Here is a 23,376-nt window from a genome sequence, read left to right as displayed (position 1 = left end):
TCTGGATCCTAGCTACCTCTAAGCCATTACTATCAGATGTTAGTAAAAAGACAGGGTCAACGTTTAAAATGGCCATTCACTGGGATTCGAAACACTGGCCCATTAAAATCCCAACTTCCACGCGACTCAGAAATTACTCAACTGTCTTTTCCTAAACCCAGGGCTCCACCCAACTTAGTTAACTTCGTTGTTTCACAGCAACGGAACATCACCACACAGGAAACGAGGAGGATTATTTTAGACTGAGGATGCCTCTGCTCAGTATTCAGCCAGGGCCCTATCTGCCTCAATCACCCCAATTCTGGACCAACCCAATCTTATTAAGTGATTGTTCTGCTTCCTGTGTTGCACCACAACAGATTTCCTTGGGCTACGTTTTCTCTCAGATTTGACGACAAGATTCGAAGCCAAGCTAAGAAATCTAACTTTTGAGGTAGATCCGGCAGAAAACCCGTGGCGGGACCGCAGAGTTTGCGGCAGCGAAGGCTACAAAAGAGCTCAACTGCGAGCGCCGGGGCTCTCAGAGAGACTGCTAACGTGTTTGACTGTCAACAGGCCATTGAACCCCGCGCTGCTCTTTCGTGATCTCTGCCTTTGGAGTTTACAAGCTGTAAATTTAACACACAGCCCGCCCCGCGGCTCTGGGTCCCGGGGAGTCTGAAGAAAGGCGTTTGCTGGGGGGAGCGCGGAGAAGGGACTGACGGGAGCCAGGAGAACGGGAGGGGCATTCTCAGGCGTCCTTCACAAACACACAAAAACAAGGAAGCAGGAAGGGAAGGCGATGCAAGGAGAGAGGAGGGAGGGGAAGCCGTGAATAAAAGCGCGCCCCGGGCTTCCCTGGTGGCGCAGTGGTTGAGAATCTGCCTGCCAATGCAGGGAACACGGTTTCGAGCCCTGGTCTGGGAAAATCCCACATGCCGCGGAGCAACTAAGCCCGTGTGCCACAACTACTGAGCCTGCGCGCGTCTGGAGCCTGTGCTCCGCAACAAGAGAGGCCGCGATAGTGAGAGGCCCGCGCACCGCGATGAAGAGTGGCGCCCGCTTGCCGCAACTAGAGAAAGCCCTCGCACAGAAACGAAGACCCAACACAGCCAAAAATAAATAAATAAATAAATAAATTTAAAAATAGAGCAATAAAGTCATCAATTAAAAAAAAAAAAAAAGCGCGCCCCTCTCGAGATCGGTTACTCGTTTTAAGCTCATTCTGGAAAGCGCCCGACTGCTGCTAAACCTTGCGGCCGCGCGCGCGCGCAGAGTCCCGCAGCTCTCGGGCGCTGGGCGGAGCAGAGCAGCGCGCCTCTGTCAACCTGGCCAATCACGCTTTCGGCCCCTCCCGCGCGGCCTCGCCCCGCCCCCTCGCGGCGGCTCACGGCCGCGCGCGCGCGCAGTCCCGCCTCTCCGGGCGCAGGGCTAAGTGGAGCTGCGCGCGTCAGTCAAACTGGCCAATCGCGCGTCTCTTCCGCCTCCCGCGCGGCCCCGCCTCTGAGACTCCCGGTTGCCGGCAGCAGTTGGGTTAGTTCTCTGCGCTCTTCGGGGATGGCGGAGGGAGGTAGCGTGCTGGGCGTGGAGTGGGCGTCTGAGAACTGGACTTCTTCGGGGATTGGGTGGGGAGTCGAGTAGCGCTCCCTTTCCGCGGTCAGGGAACCTCTCAGCTCCACCTCAGGCCTGGGGTCTCTTGAGGGCTCGCGTGGGCTTGCTGTAGTGGCGGGAGGGGAGGGAGGACTCCCTGTGGTATTTTTCCCAGTAAAGTTGATGACCTTTGTTTGAGAAGGAAACTTCAGTCTCTCCTTTTCAGGGTCTCTTCACTGCTTAATCGAAAACGATGCAGACAGGAGTAAGTTTATCTGTGCTTGGGCTCCTTATTCCTCAGGCCTGGAGGGTCATTAGTTTTAGGCACACAGCCTTTAGGATTTAGGGTAGCGTGACAGGTCTGATTATGTTTTTTTGAGTCAGGATTTCAGTTACATTTCCTTTCATTGTGAAGCTGGCGTAATGAAATTAAAGAATTCCTGACTATCCAAAGTTGTTATCCAACCCACCCCCCCCCAATATGGCAGATTTTGAGGATTTTATCAGATTTTATCCATCAATAAAAACAAATGTGGAGTTGTTCATATGAGATGCTAGCTAGTTAACTTGTCATGAAAAAAACTAGTAGTCACCATAATGACCAACACAATCCGATTTAGGAAAGTAAATGGAAAACTGCAACAACAACAAAAAAAGCAAGAATGAATCACAACTAAGTGAAAGAAGGAAGCTGGCTGGCTTACTTGATGTTATGTAAAACAATAAAAAATTCTTTCATAAAAATTGAGGAATATATAGAGGTGTGGGTTAATTTGATTTCCGTTTTGTGATTATTTTTTGTTTTTTAGAAGTAAAGCAAGATTTCAAGATGGAAAGTCCATCAGACTCAGCTGTGGTGTTACCTAGCACTCCACAGGCTGGGGCCAATCCACCATCTCCCCGTACAAGCAGTTCAAGAAAACAAGTATGAAAATCTTAGTTCTTTCAGTGGATCTATTATGTATTTCTAAGTATTGTGGCAATGGTGGTTTCAAGTCTACTGAACATTGTCAGTTAACGTAATGTGTAAATTAGTAAGTAAAAATTTTATTAACATAATTTTAGGTCTTTCCCCTTAGATAATGTATGGGACCTTCCCCTCAAATTTTCATCTTGACCCAATTATTTTCATTTAGTTTCAGTTCAAGTTATTACAGCATTCCAAACAGGAAGTTTGAATCTGACATCATGAAGGTCTTTGCGGGAAAGATCTAGGTCGTTTCCTTAATTTGTAACTCTGAAGCACCTAACCATGTCAGGCTTGGGACAATTGCTGAACAAATGTTTGTGATTACTGAGATAAGTGTTTCAGCACTGTTTTAGAAGGGTGCCGGCTCTGCTAATATAAAAAGGGATTAAAACTTAGTGGCACTTACAGGAATTAAAGATATTTTGTGATGGTTACTTTAGATATATGCAGACAGAAAGTCATCTAGTGGTGTCTGCCATAGAAACGTAAGGTCTTGATTTCTAGTAGATTTATTTATATCAAGAATGTTTTTCTTAACATGATTAACGTTTGATGCCTTTTTCAGCCTATGAGTGCAACCCTTAGGGAACGATTAAGGAAAACTAGATTTTCATTCAATTCCTGTTACAGTGTGGTAAAACGACTTAAAGTAGAGAGTGAAGAAAATGATCAGACCTTTTCAGAGAAACCAGCACCTTCAACAGAAGAAAACTGTTTGGAATTTCAAGAAAATTTTAAACACACAGACAGTGAATTTGAAGAAAGTACATATTTGAAAAATACCTTCAAGAATATCAATGCATGTGCATCTAAATCACTTGATTCTGAGTCATGCAGTGATCTCCGGAATGACTTTATGAATGAGAATCTTCCCAAACATGGATTAAACAAAGAAAAAGCAAAATTGGTGAAGCAGATTCAGGAGAAAGAAGACCTTCTTCGGAGGCTAAAACTAGTCAAAATGTATAGATCAAAGGTGAGAAGACTTTCAGAACCATTGCCTAATTTTTTTTATTTTTAGATAAATGGTAGGAAAGTATTTCAAAAAGAAAAGTTTATTTTAGCATAATAAGAAATAAGCCAAGTATCCAGAAACCTGGCTTCCAAAAACTTTAACTCAAATATGTCATAGATTTAGAGTAGAGCAGAAGAGGCCTCTAAACACCAGGTATAACTTTTAAAAGTCCCAGCCCTTATTTAATATGCAGTTGAAGCTCTCTCTCTAGTTTCCAGCCCACAGCAGTATTAGACGCTTCAAATGTTAGCTGCAAGTGGCAATGAGAACAGAAGCAACAGCGACAGTGAATGAGAAAAAAAGCTAAAAATGGGCCACAGAGTACAATGAGTATTTTTAGTAATGATCTTTTGTTATTCAATTATTTGTAACAAATTATTAAAATGTTCCGAGCATTTTCTTTAAGAAAACAACAAATATATATTAGGTTTTAGATTTCAACCCAGATAAGGTTGAAGAAAATAGAATTTGGGCACTTGGAAGAAGATGACCCTTACTTACCTGGATCATTCATGTATATTGCAATTGCTCCTTCTTCCACAGCAATGTGTAATAAATGATGGAATACTGTATCTTATTTGCTCTCTTGAATTTTTAGGACTTCTCTAAATATAACTACTTGAGTTTCATGAGATAGTGACATTGAAAAATATTAATTTGAATATCATTTTTTAAAGTACAGCTGTGGTAGAAAAAGTAGATTTTTTTTTTTTAGCCCATATTGTTGCTTCTTTACATAGTTTTGCCCTATTTAATGATTCGATTTTTCCCTGAGGGTGAGGATAGCCCAGAGCTTCTACCAAACAAAACAGCTATAGAAATCAATTTGAGTGATAGTTACTTAAAACCATCCTACTTTTTTCCTGGGTAGAAGTCCCATTCATGTCCAAACGTGTTACCCTTTAAACCTACTACTCATCGACAACTTTCATTAAGTAAGTTAGGATGACTATCTAGTTATTGACATACATTTATGTCTTTTTTTTTTTTTTTTCTGTTTCAGAATGACCTGTCTCAGTTACAGATGTTAATAAAGAAGTGGAGAAGCTGTAGCCAGCTATTGCTTTATGAGCTGCAGTCAGCTATGTCTGAGGAGAACAAGAAACTAAGCCTTACTCAGCTGATAGACCACTATGGGTTAGATGATAAATTGCTACACTATAACAGAAATGAAGAAGAATTTATAGGTGTTTAATTTATAATTTTTTTCTCCAGAATGTCTTTGTGGATGACAATGTAATTAAAAGATATTTATACATTTTAAAGGGAAGATGTAAACCATTAGGGCTTAGAGAAAGGTATCCTGGTGAACCTGGATCAATTTAGGGCCTCTGTTATATAAGTATAAACTAGGTTCTAAAATGAAAATTTAGTGTTTTGAATAAATTTGCCAAAGAAAACTTGACAGTTAAAGAAAGGTGAAAACAATTTTAAAAATTAAATCATGATTAAAAAAATAATTTGGACAACTGTGGAAGTGAGTTTTAATACATTGTTTTATTTATTGTGGTAAAAGTTTTATTTTAAATGTTAAAAAACAGTCCATCTAGTGAATGTCTAAACCTAAACTTGTCTGAAAATGCCTGCCTCTCCTAAGTTTATGCCCTCCTTTGTTTCCACCCATTTACCACATATTTCCATCTGGATGGTCTAGCAGGTAATTAAACTCATATGTTCAAAATTACATTAGTTTCTGTCTCTTCAAATTTGTTACGTGTATTCCTCATCTCAGTGAAGTGATCATCTATTTCTCATAAAACCACATATCCTCATCGCCCACTTCAAGGCATCACGGCATACAGGGCCTTTTACATTCATCTACCTTTCTAGTTTTATCTGTGAAATAGGTAAAAGCTAGCGTATCTACTCCATTAACAGTGACTCCTCAGCCAGAAACCCACCTTCACTGGGTTGGGGTTCTGGCTGCCATGTTGTACGTTATCTGTCATCCTGGCCATAGATGGACATATGACCCAAGCATCCCAGTCCTTGAGAATTCGAAATTGAGCTCAAGAAAAGAAAGCCCATCTCTTTTTGTGGCTGGAGCTGTTGTATGTGAACTTGAAAGCAGAAAAGCTGGTGTGCTTAAGTGTGCCCTTACAGAGCAAGGCAGAGATGACAGAGAGAGAACTTTGTGGGTCAGTGGCTTCTTGGTTCTGGTTTCCAGTCTCTTGGGTCCTTTTAAGGGCTGAGACAGCTTTACTTAGTTGTGGGTTTTTTTTTCCCCCAATCTTAAAAAAAAAGTACTTCCCTACTACTTGGTAAACAGCCACTACCCTAAGCTTCCCCCCTCCACCCCCAACTGCTCCTTACTTTCAGCCCAGTCCTTCCCCGTGATCCAACAAACTATTAATGTTGGCATATCAAGACCCTGCTCTTGCATGCATTCTAATTGTTAATGCCCGTGCCAGTAACCTACCCCTCACCCCGGCCCTAATTCTTGCCTTCTAGACATTGCCATTGTCATTGGCTTCTGTGAACACAAGAGGACTGGCCCAGCCCTCACATGGGCCTTCCCTGGCTCTGGGATTCCCAGATGGGCATCCCTGGGAAGCTGTGCTGACCAGCCTCCATTGCTTCTTGCTGCTCAGCCAGAGGTCCTAAATGTGGCAGGAGAAGTGGTTTCCCTGGTGATGGTGCCAGCATTTGACTGCAGCTGCCCACTGCTGACTAGCACATCCCCTGGAGTCACCCTTACATGTCCATTTGGGGGAACTACAGCATCAGTGGGACTCTGGTTTTGGGAGAGTTGGAGAGCAGTTGGTGGTATAGCAATGGGGATTTCTAAGGCATTGGCTAGGTGCTGAGGGCTCCAACAGCTCAGTGGGCACTTCTACAAGAGGAGGTGGGTCATGGAGTATGGATGGGGCTTATGGGAGAGTGTGGGGCCTAGGGATGCCCCTGAAGCAGTCCCCTTTTTAATAATTTCTATTGAATTTCACCTCCATTTAATAGGATATATTTATTAAGAACTACTGAATAAGAATTATTTTTATTCATTAAAATGAAAGCTAACACTTAGCACTTGCTTTGTGCCAGTTTTAAAAGTATGTTAACTCATTTGAATTTTACAATTATCAACATCCCAGTTTTAAAGATGAGGAAATTTTAAGATTAAGTAGTTATTTAGTGACAGTCAGAATTTGAACCCAAGCAACCCAGCAACAGAGCTCATAACCATGTTATGTTTGACCCAATTAATTATATATATTACTACTTGATAATATAGATAATATTTTAAAGGGCTATAAAAATACAAATATAATTGCTCTTAGTTCAGCAGAAGCTGAGAGGAATCAGTACCATGAACATATCAAGAGAGAGGACTGGGTTCCATGACCCATGTGCCCTTCCAAAGCACCTGCCAATACCCCCAAAGCAGAAGATGTCTCTTGTTGAAAGTGCTGCTACTAGAATACAGCTTGGGGGCAAGAGGCTCTTGCTAACCTCCACTCTATTTACGCCTCAAAGCTGAGGCATTCAAGCAAGGAGCATTGCCAGAATCACTCAGGGTAGACACTAAGAAACAGAAACGACACAGGCTGTTAAGACCCGGGAATCCACAGAGCACTGTCCAGTGAAATTTGTGGCCTTGCCTTAGTAGCAAATGGAGGCTCCAGCAGCTAATTTAGGTGACATGGAAATATTACCAATAGGCACTACCCTGCTTAATCAGCCAAATCGACTACTTCAGGAATCATTCTAGGTCTAAGGGGGGGAGTTGTCAAAATGATGTTGGTTCTATTTTCCTTACCATTCCCACCACTGATCACTATACAGGTGATCAATTATGGTACTATCCTGGCAATTTCTAAATAGAAGGTTTTAAAACTTCTAATTTTTTTTTTCTAAACAGAATGTTTTATAATTGCTCTCTTGCTTTACCTACACCAGTGTACATTGGATATGGTGTTACGAATTAAACTTAACATTTAATTCACAAATTGCAGAACATTGAGACATTGACACCCTTTGGAGACTGTGGTTAATGATCCCAATGGTATTACCTTGAAATGCACCAGTCCATAGGCTATGGAAAGGCAAAGCAGTTTTCTGAACAGTTAATCTTCTCATTACTTATTTATCATCATCTACATGAATAAAGTGATAAACTATTTCATGGAAATGTAAGAATTCTGATCACCAAATTCTTTTGTGTGTGTCTGTGTTTCTCCACACCAAGCAATTCTCAAAACACCATCTGGATGTCCTACAATTGTCCTACAACTCAATTCTGACACATCTATCTGGAGATAGCATCAGATTCTACAAGTTAAGGGCTCAGTCCCCCAAGACCACCCTCCACTTCAGATGCCATTTGAAAACCCAGATTGTTACCTGTGCTTCTGACCGGCTGGCAATAAATCAGAGGTTCCCAAGATTCCCTCCTTCCTTGGGTTCAGTTAATTTGCTAGAGTGGCTCACAGAACTCAGAGAAACATTTTATTTATCAGATTACCATTTTATTATAAAAGGATCTAACTCAGGAACCTCGGGATGGAAGAGATGCATAAGGCAAGTTATGGTGAAAAGCTCAGAGCTTGCTTGCTCTCTCTGGGCACACTCTCCAAACCTTGTCCTTCTGGGCTTTTATGGAGACCTCATTACATAGGCACGATTGATTAAATCATTGGTCATTGGTGATCAATTCAACTTCCAGCCCCTTTACCCTTCCTAGAGGTGGGGGTGGGGGGGTGGGTGTGGGTAAGGGTTGGGGGGTGGATGGGAGGTTGGGACACAGGGTTGGTTCTCCTGGCAAACAGCCCCCATCCTTAGGTGCAATCCAAAAGTCACCTCACTAACATAACAAGACACCTGTACCTCTCTCATCACTTAGGAAATTCCAGGGGTTTTAGGATCTCTGTGCCAGGAATGGTGTCGAAGACCAAATATATATATTTCTTATTATAAATCACAATATCACAAAATGAGAAAATGCTTTTTTCTGTTTACTAAACTCTATCGTGTGGGGCACAAAATTAAGTTCTGTTCCAATAAATATGAAGTATAGAAGATTATGTCATGTTTATGTAGAACATTTATGTAGAAGAAAATATGTTGTAATTTACAAATGATTTAGGGCTTGGTAAAAGTAAACAATTCACCTTGTTCCCATTGGTAGGACAGGGAATAATCTTAAACATTCTATTAATTTTTTTTCTGATGATAGAGAAATGCTTACTGAAGAAAATGGGAAATATAGAAAAGTATAAAAGATAAAAATCATTCATAATCTCATAACATTTCTGGTAATTTTATAAAATTAGAAATACCAGTAGTGGCTAAAAATAATATTTTGTCTTTAAGACTTTCTATACTACTACTGTGAAAATAATTTTTGATCAAATTAAGACTTAATAAAATAGATCTTGAATATATTCTGAGTTAAAATCTTGTTCATTCTTGAATAAAAATCATTCATGTTATTTTAGACATTTATTCATGCAGGACAAACATTTTTATAATGACTAAGGCTAAAATCAAACAATTTGCTATTAAAAATATGCCACTAAGAGGAGACTCTACTTAAATTCCCTTATATAAGAGAAATAGAAATCATTTTAACCAAATGAAATTATTTTTAAAATGACTGATTTGGTCTTATGTTTCCCACCGGCATTTTTACATTTGAACGAGAGCAGGAAATGTTTTCATCCTTAATCTTTCAACTTCAGCCTGTAGTATTGAAATCTGCTCAGCTTGTTCTTTTGAAATTTTTGTTAACTTTTGGTGTTGCATCATGTTTTCATATCGTTCTTTGGCAATCTTTTCACAAGTCAGTGTAGACCCTATCCCAGGAATGAAGAAGAAGGAATTATTTGGATTATTATCTATACTTTTAAATGCAGAAACAGCACTCAGAATCAATTAAACATATGGAACAAATACTGGTAGCTTTATAACCACTGTACAGATTTTAGGAATTATGATCACTTTTAAAGAAACTGACAGTTGATTAAAGAAAAAAATCTTACCCACTGCATTACAGATGTCTTTTCTCTCTGAGACAGCCACCAGTTCTTCTCGTAAATTGCAGCTTAGGGTATAATTTGCTACATCTTTTTGATTGCTGCACCTTCTCAGTTTTTTAAGCAGCTTTTTGCAGTTTTCCACATTCTTTTTGTGGGTCTGAAATTTTTGTTCCCATGACACCCCACAGAAATAATTTTGAAAAAAATATATTTTATAAAGACATTATTCTTAAAATTTAAATACATTGTCATCATTAAGATATCTTACCATCATATCCCTAGTACCTAGCATAATGCCTGCACATAGTAGGTACTTAAATTATTTGTTGAAAGATAGAATGGTATGTTAATACACATTTTAGAAAAAAATTTGTATATTCTTAGAAATGAGAGAAGATTTTAAAAACACATAGCCTTGAGATTACTTTGTTTCCATCTTATATATGTTAAACACTCAAAACTGAGCATTGTTAGGCAATTAGGGTAAAACAAAGCCTTTACGATGCAAAGGAAAGGCTATCAACACTTCTACTACATAAATCATAACCTAATGTGAAACTGGAAATTTACCTACACTCTGATACCTCCCAAGGGGTTAATTCAAATGTTAAAAGAAGTGCTTCACAACCTAAATGACTGACAGATGAATGGATGAAGAAGATGGGGTACATACATACAATGGAATATTACTCAGCCATTAAAAAGAATGAAATAATGCCATTTGCAGCAACATGGATGGACCTGGAGATTATCATACTAAGTGAAGTAAGTCAGACAGAGAAAGATAAATATAATATGATATCGCTTATAGGCAGAATCTTAAAAAAATGATACAAATGAACTTATTTACAAAACAGAAACAGACTCACAGACTTAGAGAACAAACTTATGGTTACTGGGGGAAGGGAGAGAGGGATAGATTGGGAGGTTGGGATTGACATATACACGCTACTATATTTAAGGTAGATAAACAACAAGGACCTACTGTATAGCACAGGGAACTCTGCTCAGTATTCTGCAATAACCTAAATGGGAAAAGAACTTGAAAAAGAATAGATACATGTATGTGTATAACTGAATCACTTTGCTGTACACCTGAAACTAACACAACACTGTTCATCAACTATACTCCAATATAAAATAAAAATTAAAAAAAAAAAAAGTGCTTCAGGCTACCACATTGGTTACAGTTGCAAAGACACTATTTAGAGACCTCTAATTATATCCTTAATATCAGTATAAAAGACCAAGATTTTGGTAGGTTCTATTGAATTCATGATTTGCAAACTATTACTTTGTTCAAATCATTCACAACTACTGGAATTATAATGATCAGTATCCTTGAGACCTACCTTATCTAAAACAGCAATGGTTTGCTCCATTATTCCAATCTGAATGGCAATCAGAGTCTCATAGTTTGGTTCATTTAGGTACTTTAAGAGGAAAAAAAAAAAACCCACAATGTATTTAAGGATTTTTTCTCTATTTCTTTCAGTAGATAATTTTATAAAGATTATCTTAGTTTTGAAAGTTACTGTTTCTCATAAAAATTATCTATCCAAGTTAGGATTGATTTGACTTTAGTGTCATGCTATTTACTTATATTTGGCTATTGATACACTCATCTATATACTAATAGTTACAAATGCCTAGAGTTTATTTTCTCATTCATTCATTCACTAATTCAACTCACCAAATATTTATTGTGTCTCATTTGAGAGTGCCTCATTAAGTCCCATATTAACAATGTCCCAGTTAAAGATACTGAGGGAGATAACAAAGATAGATAACATGACAGAGCCTTCAAGAAAAAGAGAACATGTAGTATGATTAGTTGCCAGAATGTATGTAAGGTGACATGCAAATTAAAAGGTGGTTTGAGTTGGGCTATGGTTTCTCTGAACTGGGGAAATCAAAAGGCTTTATGGATGAGGTGGCATTTAAACCAGACCTTGAAAAATAGATAGATTAGGGATGTGAAAAAAAAATGCGGAAAAATATTGCAGGTAGAAGAGCCAGTATAAGCAAAGGCACAGAGGTAGAATCCTAGAAAATAAAATCAGTTTGGTTTGAGAATACTGATGTGTAAGAGGAACAGTGGGAATGAATTTCAAAAGATAGTTTGAAGGACACCGAACGCCACTTAAGGATTTGAGAATTCATGTGCCAGGTAAGAAGAGGAACTTTAAAATGTTTGAGCAGAGTAGTAATGTTATTAGACCTGAACAGGAATGTGACAGCAGTATACAGTATAATTAGAAAGAGAAAAACGCAAGGTCAAGAGACTAGTTAGGAGATTATTATAAAATACTCTAAACCATTGAAAAGGAAGGACTGAAGCAAGGTAAAGGCAGTGGGCATAGAGAATGAGGGAGTAAATGGATAAACTAGTCAAGACTCGGAAGACAAGGGAAAGAGAGGAATCAAAGAGGACAACAACTTTAACCCTGAGTGAATGGCTGAAAGAACAGAAATAAGCAAAATAAGAAGAGGAGCTGTTGGGAGGTGGGAAATACAGAAATAGAGCTTGAGAAAGATCAGGTTCAGAGAGCTTAGATTGGAATTCGAATTTAATTGGAATCCAGAAAGCTTGGATGAGTCTTTTAGCAGTGATCATGAAAGTCAGAAAAAGAGAAATCATCGAAGGAGAGGGCATGGAAAGAAACACAGAGCTGAGGGCAGAATCTTAAAAATAACTATACTTAAGAGAAACAAAAGAGAAATGGGGAAAAGAGGCAGAGTGGTCTGACATGTTGGAAGAAATACAGGAGAAAACAGGGATGATTAAAGCCAAAACAATGGGCAATTAAGAATGGAGATGGATGGACTTCCCTGGCGGTCCAGTGGTCAACACTCCGTGCTTCCACTGCAGGTTCGATCCCTGGTCAGGGAACTAAGATCCCACATGCCACGCGGCCAAAAAAAAAAAAAAGAAGATGGACAAATGCTACAGGGATGGTTATGACTGGGAAAGGGACCACTAGATTTGACAATTAGGAAATTCTTGGTGAACTGCAAGACAGAAATATACTACTGAATGGGTCACAAAGAACCAGAGGCAGCAAATGTAAACTATCAGAAGAAACAGACAGAATTCATAGTCACATTATGAACTACTTCTGGCATAGAACATGCTTGACGTCACAGAGGCTTCTTATTAAATACTGGTTGAATGAATGAATACATTAATGAATGAAATTAAAATTATATCGTGGGGGGCAGGGAGAACTTACCTTTTGACGATCTCTTGAAAAAAACAGCATCTGAATATCCCAAGCCTTCTGATTTAGATCTTCCATTTCCATCTCCATTTTCTTATGTTCCCACTCGATCTGAAATATTCCTTTGTGGATTTCTTTACTTTCCGTCATGCTAGCAACTTTCTTTTGTCCTTGGGTCTTAAAGAAAAAGTACATTCTGATATTCATGTAATATGATTCTGCATACAGAATACAGAATATTTGAAGCTGAATGCTTTTCTTAGAAAACACTTGGAATGCAGAGATAATTCTATCCTCTTTTTTAAAATGTAGCAGATATTAAAAAATTACTTCATGGGCACAATCTGATCACTATAAAGCATGATAGTTAATAAACAGAAGGGATTATAAGATACATTTGAATGGCATAGCCAATTTACTTTTATGTCAGTGATTAGGCAGGAACTCCTCTTGCCATCACCAATCTACCAATCTGTATGCATTTATACCCCTAGTCTGCCCTGCTTCTTGACACTATAGATAAAGGATTGTAATTTAATGCAGCTAGGCACAGCAGTATCTTGTTGGTAGCTAGTGGAAAAGCAAAAAAATTCAATGGGTTAAATATGATATTTAAACACCTAGATGTTTTGTACTTCATTTCAAATTGCCTACATGAAGTTCAGGAATATTTTCATGGAGTTGTTTTCCCAGATTGCTAACAGTGAAACTACTATGTCTCTAAAATAAATTTGTATGTGAGTTCCATCAGTTAATGTTTTATATTTTTCCTCCCTTCTCCTTCAAGAACTTAGCTTTTTTCAAGTTCATGCCACTAGACTATACCAACTGCTACTCTTTCTAAAAATTATTTTCATCTTTTGGTCACTGCTTGGACTCAGTTCCTTGAATTTCCCACTTTCAATGGTCTTTTCTCTATCTTGCTCAGCCACCAAGCTCCCATGATCATACCCTTGATCTTGTCATCACCAGCTCCAAAATCTTAAGGTCAAGCATTTCTCTGGAGCAGTATTTCCCAAACGTGGGAAATATTGCCCCACCAGGGGACATTCAACTATGTTTGGGGACATTTTTGGCTGACGTAACTGTAGGGGGGCATTGCTACTGGCATCTAGTGGGTAGAGGCCAGGGAGGCTGCTAAACTTCACACAATACACAGGACATCTCTCCCCAACAAATAATCATCCAGCTCAAAATGTCAGTAGTGCTGAGGTTGAGAAACACTTCTGTCGAACTACCACATCTCCTCTCTCCTTTCCTTTCAGTCAACTTTGTCATAAGATTTATTTATAGTCCCGGTCTCAACTTCCTCACTTCATATTGTTTCTTCAGCCATCACCAATTGACCTCCTACCCCAACCCTCCACTGAGACTGCTCTTGTCAAGTAATTGACATAGTGCATGGTTCCCTCCTCCTTGGAACTGTTTCTCTCATGGTTTCTAGGTTTCCTTCTATCTCACTGGCAGCTCCTTCTCAGTCTCCTCACTTAACTCCTTCTCTGCTAGATCTTTCAGAGTTGGACTTCGGGTGTTGGCCCAAATGCCCTCCTCCTATCTACCCACTTCCTACGTGGTCTCAAGCAATCTTGTGGCATAAATTATCTCTATGCAGATATCTATATGTAATAATCCATATGTAGTTAAATATATGTGATCAACATATAGAACACTCCTAAATATATATCTCAACCCTGAATTCTGGCTATTAGATATTTCCACTGGGGTGTTCTATAGGTATCTCAAATTTAACAAAAGCCAACATTCTTCATCCTATGTCCCCAGCCAAGGCTACATCTCCCCAGTCTTTCTCATGTCAGTGAATGACACCATCACCTTCTCAGTTGCTCAAAAGCCAAAATATTAAGAATTATTCTTGATCCCTCTCTTTACCTGACCCTTCACATTCAGTCCATCAACAAATCTGATGATTGTTGCTCCTACCCTAACAAAAAAAATTGAAGGAGAATTAAAAACTTCCTGAGATAAACAAAAACTGAGGGAGTCCATCGTTACTAGACTGCTCTACAAGAATTGCTAAAGGGAGTCCTTCAAGCTGAAATAAAAAGCAAGTAGATAGTAACTCAAAGCCAGAAGAAATAAATTAAAAAAAAAAAACTAAATAAAAAATGTAACTACATAGGTACATATAAAAGCCAGTATTCTTGTATTTTGGTTTGCAAGTACTCTATTTTTCCTGTGTGGTTTAAAAGAAAAATGCATAAAATAATAATTAAAAATCTATGTTAATGGACACATAGTATATAAAGATGTAATTCATGATAATAATAACATACTGGGGGAGAAACAGAGCTCCATGGAAGCAGAGATTTGCATACCATGGAAACTAAGTTGGTGTTAATTTGAACTAGTCTGTTATAAAATTAAGATGTCAATTGTAATTCCCAGGGGTAACCACTAAGAAAGCATATGGAAAAGGAAATGTATAGGGAAAAGGAAAAGAGAAGGGGATCAGAATGGTTCTCTGCAAAAAAACCCAATTATATACTAAAGAAAGCAATAAGGGAGGGACTGAACAACCAAAAAATATGATATGCAGAAAACAAATACCAAAATGGCAGCAGTAAGTTCCTCTTTACCAGTAATTATGTTCAATGTAAATGCATTAAAGCCTACAATTAAAAGGCAAAGATAGACACAATGGATTAAAAAAAGATCCAATAATATTCTGTCTAGAAGAGACTCACTTTAGATCCAACGACACAAGTAGCTTAAAGGTGAAAGGATGGAAAGATAGCTTCCATGCAAATTGTAACCAAAAAACAGCTGGAATAGTTATACTAACATCAGACAAAATAAACTTTAACACAAAAATTGTCTTTTATATGCTGATGGAAGGCCAATCCTTCAAGAAGATATAACAATTATAAACATATATGCACCTAAAAACAGCTTCAAAATATATGAAGCAAAAATTGACAGAATTGACGGAGAAATAGACATTTTAATAACAATAATTGGAGACTTCAATATCTTACTTTCACTAATGGGTGGAACAAGTACATAGATCAATATAGAAATAGAGGATTTGAACACTATAAATTAATTAGACATAAGGGACATATACAGAATTCATCACTCAATAACAGCAGAATACACATTATTTGCAAGTGCAAATGGAACAGATCACATGTTAGGCCATAAAATGAATCCTAATACATTTTAAAAGATGGAAATCATACAAAGTATCTGCTCTGACCACAAGGGAATGAAACTAGAAATCAATAACAGAAAGAAAACTCGAATATTTACAAATATGTGGAAATTCAACACCACATTATTAAATAATCAGTGAGGTCAAAAAAGAAATAACAAGAGATATTAGAAAATACTTTGAAATGAATGTAAGTGAAAACGTAACATACCAGAACTTACACAAATCCTTCTCAAACACTTAACAAAAAATTGAAAAGGAGGGAATATTTCCAAACATTTTATGAGGCCAACATTACCCTGTTTGATTATCAAAGCCAGACAAAGACAGCACAAGAAGAGAAAATTACAGGTCAATATCCTTGATGAACCGAGATGCCAAAATCATGAACAAAATATTAGCAAACCAAAGTCAACAGTACATTAAAAGGATCACACACACTCCTAGACATATGTTCAAACTGCTGAAAACCAAAGATAAAGAGAAAAATCTCAAAGGCAGACACATTATTTTAAGAGGAACAAGGATTAAAAAAATATAGTAGGCATCTTGTCAGAAGTTCCGTAAGCCAGAAGAAGATGAACACCTTTAAAGTGAAAAGAATGAGAGGGAGAAAGAAAGAATCTGTCAATCCAGGGAACCCAGCAAAATATCTTTCAATAATAGAGGTGAATCAATTTCAGACAAGGAAAAACAGAGAGAATTTATTACCAACAGACTTGCAATTCAGTTGTTAAAAGAAGTTTTTTAAGCAGAAGGTATATATAATACAAGACAGAAACTTCAATCTATACAAAGAAAGATCTCTTGAAATAGTGAAATTGAAAGGGAATAGAAAATGCTTTTTTCTTATTTTCATCACTCTAAAAGATAACTATCTACAGCAACAATAATAACAATATATTGTGGGTTAAGAGCATTTATAAAAGTAATATGTATAGCAACATTAGCACATAATTCCCAAATAGCACAAAATCCTCAAATAGTTGGAAATTAAATAACACACTTCTAAATAACCCATAGTAACTTCTAATAGGAAGTTACAAGGGAAATTAGATAATATTTTAAATGGAAAGAAAATAAAAATACAAAATATCAAAATTTGCAGAATGCAGCTAAAATAGTGCTTAGAAGGCAACTTACAACATTAAATGTTTATATCAGAAAACAAGCAAGGTCTGAAATCAATTCTCTAAGCTTATCAAACTTATCATTAGGTGAGGAGATTGACTCTAACAAAATAATAGTATGTATATTAGAACGAACACTTAACTCCGTGGTCCTGAACTTCTTTTACCTTAGAATTATCTGGCAAGCTTTTAAAAAATATCCATGCTTAGGGGTGGGGTCTGGACACATTTGTAAACTTGTTCAGGTGATTCTAATGTAGAGTCAGAGTTAGCAACCACTGGTTCAACTGAATGAAAATGATTTACTATAGAAATAGGAGAATATGAAAAATATTTGGTACAGCGGGTGATATGTTGGTTTTTTCTCCTTAAAGCATGATAATTACCCGAATCACAGAATTCAAGTCTTCAATTATGTTCTTGTTGATGAGGATTGCATCAGAATAATCCAGCAGTAACTGGAAATTCTCCAGTTCTACTTGCCCTTGTTTAAGGAGGATTTGGATTGTCAAATTCAACTGGAATTTCACTTTGTCTTCCTGTAATCTAAATTGAAAAAGACTTTAAAGTAAGTAGTTGTAATATATTTATATTCCAAATTTCATCATCTGATATATAAATTCGATAAAATATATCTGATATAAAAATTGAATATAAAATTCAAAATTAATTTTCCTTAAGTTGAAGGAAAACATGCTGGAGATTAATGTGGAAAATATTTTCCCAATGACAAGCTTTCCTAGAGGTCTCTATGGTACCTCTTCTTACTGTGGAATTACACTTGGACCGCTCAAAGAATGGTATGGACAGAAACACATTCATAAAGTTTTACTTCATGATTAAGAAAAGATTAATATGGTTTTGAATGTAAGTGGAAAAAATAGAGATGCTACCAAATAACAAATCTGTTAAAGTTCTGACTTTATGTATTGATCTCTGATATTATATTAACAATGTTTAATCTGCATGCTACTTATCAAATCTATTTTTAGGTAATTCATATTCCTACTCATCACCTAGATCTGAAAATGATGTTTAATGATGAATTTGGGAACATCAGAGAAGTATTTATCCATGTGGCTGTGAATATGGCCAAAAGTGAAGCAAGGACTTAAAACAATATCCCAATTACTCCGGAAAATACAACAAGCTCCCCTGAAGAAAAAATATTAGCTGCTTAGGCATCTACATGGAAATTTCTTGGATATCTGCTTAATTTTCCACACAGTTTGCTTGTGTGGCTTGAGCTTAAAAGTACTTACCAGCAGAAACATGTTCTTTGTATTTTCATGTGGAAGGAGATTAAAATAAAAGATTTTCCCCAAATTTGCCTATTTGATTAAGTCACAGGAATGTGTGGTATAGTATAGGGAATATAGTCAATAAAATTGTCATAACTTTGTGTGATGATAGATGGTAACGACTTATCATGGAGATCATTGAGTAATGTATAGGAATATCAAATCACTATGTTGCGCATCTGAAACTAATTTTGTAAGTCAATTATGCTTCAAATTTTAAAAAAGGGAAAAAAATTGAAGAGTAAAAAAAAACTTGACCATTTGCAGTAAGAACAGTGGAGCATGTAGGCAAGTTTCATTCTGAAATAAGGTCTTACGTAACAAAATGCACTTTCTCAAAGAGAAGTTATAAAGCCATGAATATAGGTAAGCCAGTGCCAGCTGTAAACCAGTGAGTCAGCATTCTCTCCCCATGATAACACAGCCTAATTTAGCCCTAAATTTTGAATAAATGAACATGAATGAAAGGTTCAAATTACAGGATGAGCTCATGGAACACTTTTTCAATTTCATGTTGCACCTTCTCATCATCCTCAGTTCTCCTCTGGAGGAAAGCCACCATTTCTATTAAGCCAGCTGCTTTCTGCTTTACCTGAAGAAACCAAACCACCAACATCTCAGAACATACGGAGCTTTAGAAATAAAAGCAAACTAATTTTAAAGAACTTTAAAAAATATACATCTTTTAACTTTGTTACAAAACCTTAACAAGTCCAACTTTCTAAGAAATAAACAAAAATTTAAATCCTGCTATTATGTAATATAAGAAACCCAAAACTTAACATGGTACATCCCATGAATAATTAGAAAAGTATCAAATTTGCTTCTCACTGAAAGACAATATGCAAGCAACTAGAATTTTTCTTATATCTTATCATCTTAGATAAAGTTTTACAATCATAGATACTTTAACAAAAATATGACAGCCTGACGCATGCGGCACACAATTTAGGTAATCTGGCAGCAGGGCCAGGGGGCAAGGTGTGGTCAAGAAGCAGCAAGAGGAAGGAGTCTCTTCCCAATTAAACACACTCTCAAGTTGCTACCCTTTGTTACATTAACAAAATATTCTAGCAAAACTATATAATTCTAATCTATGCAGAAAGGGATGAGGACTACTCAGGACCAGAGCAGACAGGAGAAGTTGTATCTACAACAGTGTTGTCCAAGAGAAATGTCATGTGAGCCATCAATGCAAGCCACATATGTAATTTTAAATTTTGTAGGAGCCACATTATACAAGTGAAATGATACAGATGAAATTAATTTTATTATCTTATTTAATACAATATATCCAAAACATTATCATTTCAACCTGTAAGGAATATAAAAAATATTAAGACATTTTCCATTCTTTTTTTCATGCTAAGTCTTCTAAATCTGTGTGTATTTTCCAGTTACAGCATGTCTCAATTAGGACTGTCCGCATTTATTTCAAGTAAAAACTAACCCCATGTGGCTAGTGGCCATCAATTTGGGCCTATAAGTACTTAGCCCTCAATAGGACTGAGGTTAATATTTTATTTCTTTATCAGTATTATTAATATTACTAACTACTACCCTAGTGGGAAAACCTAAATAACTAGCTTTTCTAGAAGCACTGACCACCATAAACTATATATTTGATACTAGTACACTAAATGAAATGAAATAAAATAATAAAATGTTATTATATACTTTCTGTTCATTTTCCACTTTCGCTCGTCTGGTCATGCAAAAATGTTCCCAGACGGAGGGGTCCAAGCCTTCTGGCATGTTATTAATACTGTCCAAGTCATCCATGGCTTTCATTAACTGGGCAAAGGCATCCTTATTCAATTTCCCAGATCCTGGTCGCTCTCCAAAAGGCACAAGACTGGTCGTATCTGAGTGCACTTTTTGTTTGTGAATCCTGGTGTAACCAATAAAAGCCCATCAACCTTTCACATTCTCACATACAAAAAAAATCACTGTTAAATTAATGTAACCCTTAGCAGAGGTCTGACACTGCATGACAGTTTCTTGTGGCTAGTGGGTGGATTACCCCAAAGAGAAAAGCACCCACTTGGACCTTCCTCCATCCTCTCTGGATCCCCAGACATGACCTCGGCTGGACTATAGATGTCCCCAATTGCTGTCAGCACTGGCAGCTTTACCTGCACTAGAAAATGTCTCCCTTCTGGGCATTTTAAGCAGGTAAGTAAATGCCTGAGGGAAGCGTGGATGTCCCCTGGTTCTGCCCCATACATCCTCTGCTGGTATCCTTGTTGCAGGTGAGTAGCCTGGAAAATGTTCAGATATACGTGCAACTGGAGAAGTGCCTCTGTTTATCTACATTAATGGATTAGTTTTGTTTCCCTGGCCTGCGGCTGGGAAGAGAAGGGTACAGAGATTTGTACCAGGCACTCATTCTCAAGCTGCTTTATAATTTGCCTTGAAGTTACTATTGTTATCCTCTTTTTCTAGATGAAGGAAGTGAGGCTCTGAGAGAAGTGACTGGCCAAGGCCACAGGTCTGATAGATGTGGAGTTAGGATTTAAAGCTAATTCTGTTGGACAATAGAGTTTATGCTTTTTCCACTGCTGCCTCCCACTATATGGAAGGTCTCACTTCTTTCTTCACAGGCTTATGTAACTCACTCCTTTAAAAATAGGGAAACAAAGACATAAGGCTTGTTCTAGGCTGAATTCCTCAGGTTGCATGTAACGTGTCAAAGGTGAGGGAATGAGTTTGCATCTCAGACACAAATGAGCCTATATCTTTGTGACAAACTCCATGATTCCTACGTTATGTCTGATTAAAAATTATGGAAATCTGAATTGATAAAAATTTGGAAATCTGTGAAATGTAATTTTAATGCTACTCTAGGTATAAAAATCAGATATTTTGGAACTCTTCTGATAATGGTTATTTTCAATCATTTATACTGGCATTTTTCAAACTTTGTCTTGAACACAAATCACATGAGATGCTCTGAGGAAAGGGTGTTTGTGGTCGAATAAGTCTGGAAAACATTTCCTACTCTATTTCTTATACTTGGGGATGCAAAGGCTACAAAAAGTTCTGAAATGTTCTTCAGTAAAGAAAATCTTTTAACTTTATCTTTTTCAACCCAGTATTTCCTTAAACTTATTTTGTCCTGGAAGACTTTTATGTGTAATTCCATTCATACTGGAAGGGACTCATACTTGCTGGAACACATCTTGGGAAAAACAGTTTATAAATCTGTCTGCCATTTGTGTCTTACGAGGAACTACTTTCATGTATAAAATAGAACCTATAATAGCACTATGATTACCTAGATACTTAACTATTTTTAAATAGTAAAAAGAAATCCTTAGTCTTCATTGCCTACTGTAAGATATAAGAATGATCTTTAACAAACTGAGTTATGATCAAGACACTTGAACATTTTCACATAAAAGATGTTACACTGAATATTACGAACTAATCGGGAGAAAAAGCTGACATCTAATAACGCTTACAAATTTTTTTCTCAAACACATGACAGCAAAGAGGAAACAAACCTTGGTCGGCGTTTAAAAAGTTTGTAGAGTATATCCACCTGATGACCGGGAATTTCAGAAAATTCCTTTTTAAAGCTGCGATCTAGAACCTAAGGGAAAACATATCATTGACAGGATTGCAACTTTGTTCCAAAGGCTTTTATTTGTTGACAATACTCTTTAAAATATAGGTTGTATCACTTTGATTTTAAAAATCCATGAAAACTTGGTTTATAACCTTGTTAGAGGGTGACCACTCACTGTGCAAGGATTTAACAAAGATTTACTTTGAACAAGAAGCACCTCAGTAAATTTAAAACATTATTTCATATAAGAGGTCTTAGAAATCATTCAGAACTGAAGTTTCACAAAATGATATTTACCTGTAAAACATGCAAGTTACCTCTATTTTATTCCATTCTGTTCTAGTCTATTCTTCTGTTTGCTTTTCTATCCTATTCCTTTCCATTATAAATCTGCTGGTCATAGCCTACTAAATTGATTTCATAACCAACTAATGGGGCTTGCAACCTGAAGTTCAAAAAGCTCCAAAGTCTAGATGAGCTCTCTCTTTTTCGTACAAGAGAAAGCTTAAACGAGAGAAGTTTAAAAATTTATTTTACACAGTGATTTTTAGAAATACACAGTGGCATAGAATGAAGTACACCCGTAATTGTGAATTACAGTAGGAGAAAAATCTATGAGGAAATTAAATTATATCCCCCTTAATCTTCCCCAAATCCAGGCAGCAGCAACTCTATTGCATTAGCGAGTGGGTGAGACAACAGCTCTCACTTTGTCTTCCGCCAGTAAGTTGTCATAGTGTTCCTTGTACATATCGAGGTCTTCTCTAGATTTCCGGATGGCCTCTGTAGTCTGGCTCTATAATAACATCAGGAATAGAAGATTGGAACTGGAGATTTTTCAGGATAAACAAAAATATTGGGGATACTGAAAAGAACAAGGAATTCCCTAGTACAAGATAAATGTGAAGTGAAGTATCGATTACAGATAACATTCACAGAAGAAAGTAAACTGACTGGAGACTGAAAGGACAAACATCCACTCACCTGTTTCGAAGGGTAGCCAGCTCTGTATGTGAGTGTGTAAGTGACCAGGGAGCACACTACACTCTTGGCAGGGCAGTATGGATGATGAAATTGCACAGGCTTGGGAGTTGCATGGACATTGGTTCTGAGAGACTGAATATATAAATGGACAACGGCCAGACCGTATATAAAGATAGAGCCCTGACCCATAACCTACAACCAGCCAGGAAGTGAAACCACAGCCTCTGCAGCGATTGGCCCTAAACTGCCAGGACTTGGTCAATAACTTTCAGCTTTCCTAATTTTTGCCACCATTTTCAACTTAGGACCAACCAGAGTAAGCCAAAGCTGCTTCCCAAACCAAGCACATAGGTTGCCAAGCTTCTAATTAACTTGCCCCAGGCTTCTCCATGCCAACAACTTCGAATCAGGGAATAGCTGAAGCCCTCTCTTCTTTTCATTATAAAGCTTTCTCAACCCCCTGCCTTCCTT

General features: G+C 37.4%; 2 protein-coding genes across 3 annotated transcripts in view; one reads left to right on the top strand and one right to left on the bottom strand.

The window, feature by feature from the left end:
• The first annotated feature begins 1,483 nt into the window (after window positions 1-1,483).
• SFR1 (SWI5 dependent homologous recombination repair protein 1) lies at window positions 1,484-5,204 on the top strand. 2 transcript variants are annotated; one of them, XM_061193583.1, is made up of 4 exons: window positions 1,484-1,512; window positions 2,379-2,494; window positions 3,105-3,515; window positions 4,558-5,204. In XM_061193583.1, exons 2-4 carry the CDS (start codon window positions 2,399-2,401, stop codon window positions 4,747-4,749), a joined length of 699 nt encoding a protein of 232 aa, XP_061049566.1. In that variant the 5' UTR covers window positions 1,484-1,512; window positions 2,379-2,398; the 3' UTR covers window positions 4,750-5,204. The 2 variants fall into 2 exon arrangements, with proteins under 2 accessions (XP_061049566.1, XP_061049572.1); XM_061193589.1 differs by lacking the exon at window positions 1,484-1,512 and adding an exon at window positions 1,749-1,834.
• Window positions 5,205-9,176: 3,972 nt separating this feature from the next.
• Window positions 9,177-23,376, bottom strand: part of CFAP43 (cilia and flagella associated protein 43) — a 103,500-nt gene continuing 89,300 nt past the window's right edge. The window contains exons 30-38 of the mRNA XM_061193573.1: window positions 22,631-22,717; window positions 21,857-21,945; window positions 20,028-20,241; window positions 18,830-18,942; window positions 17,436-17,595; window positions 12,760-12,924; window positions 10,879-10,959; window positions 9,530-9,683; window positions 9,177-9,343 (exon numbers count right to left, since the gene is read on the bottom strand). Coding sequence (XP_061049556.1) covers window positions 9,177-9,343; window positions 9,530-9,683; window positions 10,879-10,959; window positions 12,760-12,924; window positions 17,436-17,595; window positions 18,830-18,942; window positions 20,028-20,241; window positions 21,857-21,945; window positions 22,631-22,717 — 1,230 coding nt within the window. The remainder of the gene's footprint in view (window positions 9,344-9,529; window positions 9,684-10,878; window positions 10,960-12,759; window positions 12,925-17,435; window positions 17,596-18,829; window positions 18,943-20,027; window positions 20,242-21,856; window positions 21,946-22,630; window positions 22,718-23,376) is intronic.

Source organism: Eubalaena glacialis, chromosome 1, assembly GCF_028564815.1.
Source record: "Eubalaena glacialis isolate mEubGla1 chromosome 1, mEubGla1.1.hap2.+ XY, whole genome shotgun sequence".
NCBI lineage: Eukaryota > Metazoa > Chordata > Mammalia > Artiodactyla > Balaenidae > Eubalaena > Eubalaena glacialis.
Note: the sequence above shows the minus strand (reverse complement) of the source record. Positions and strands in the feature narration are given on the sequence as shown.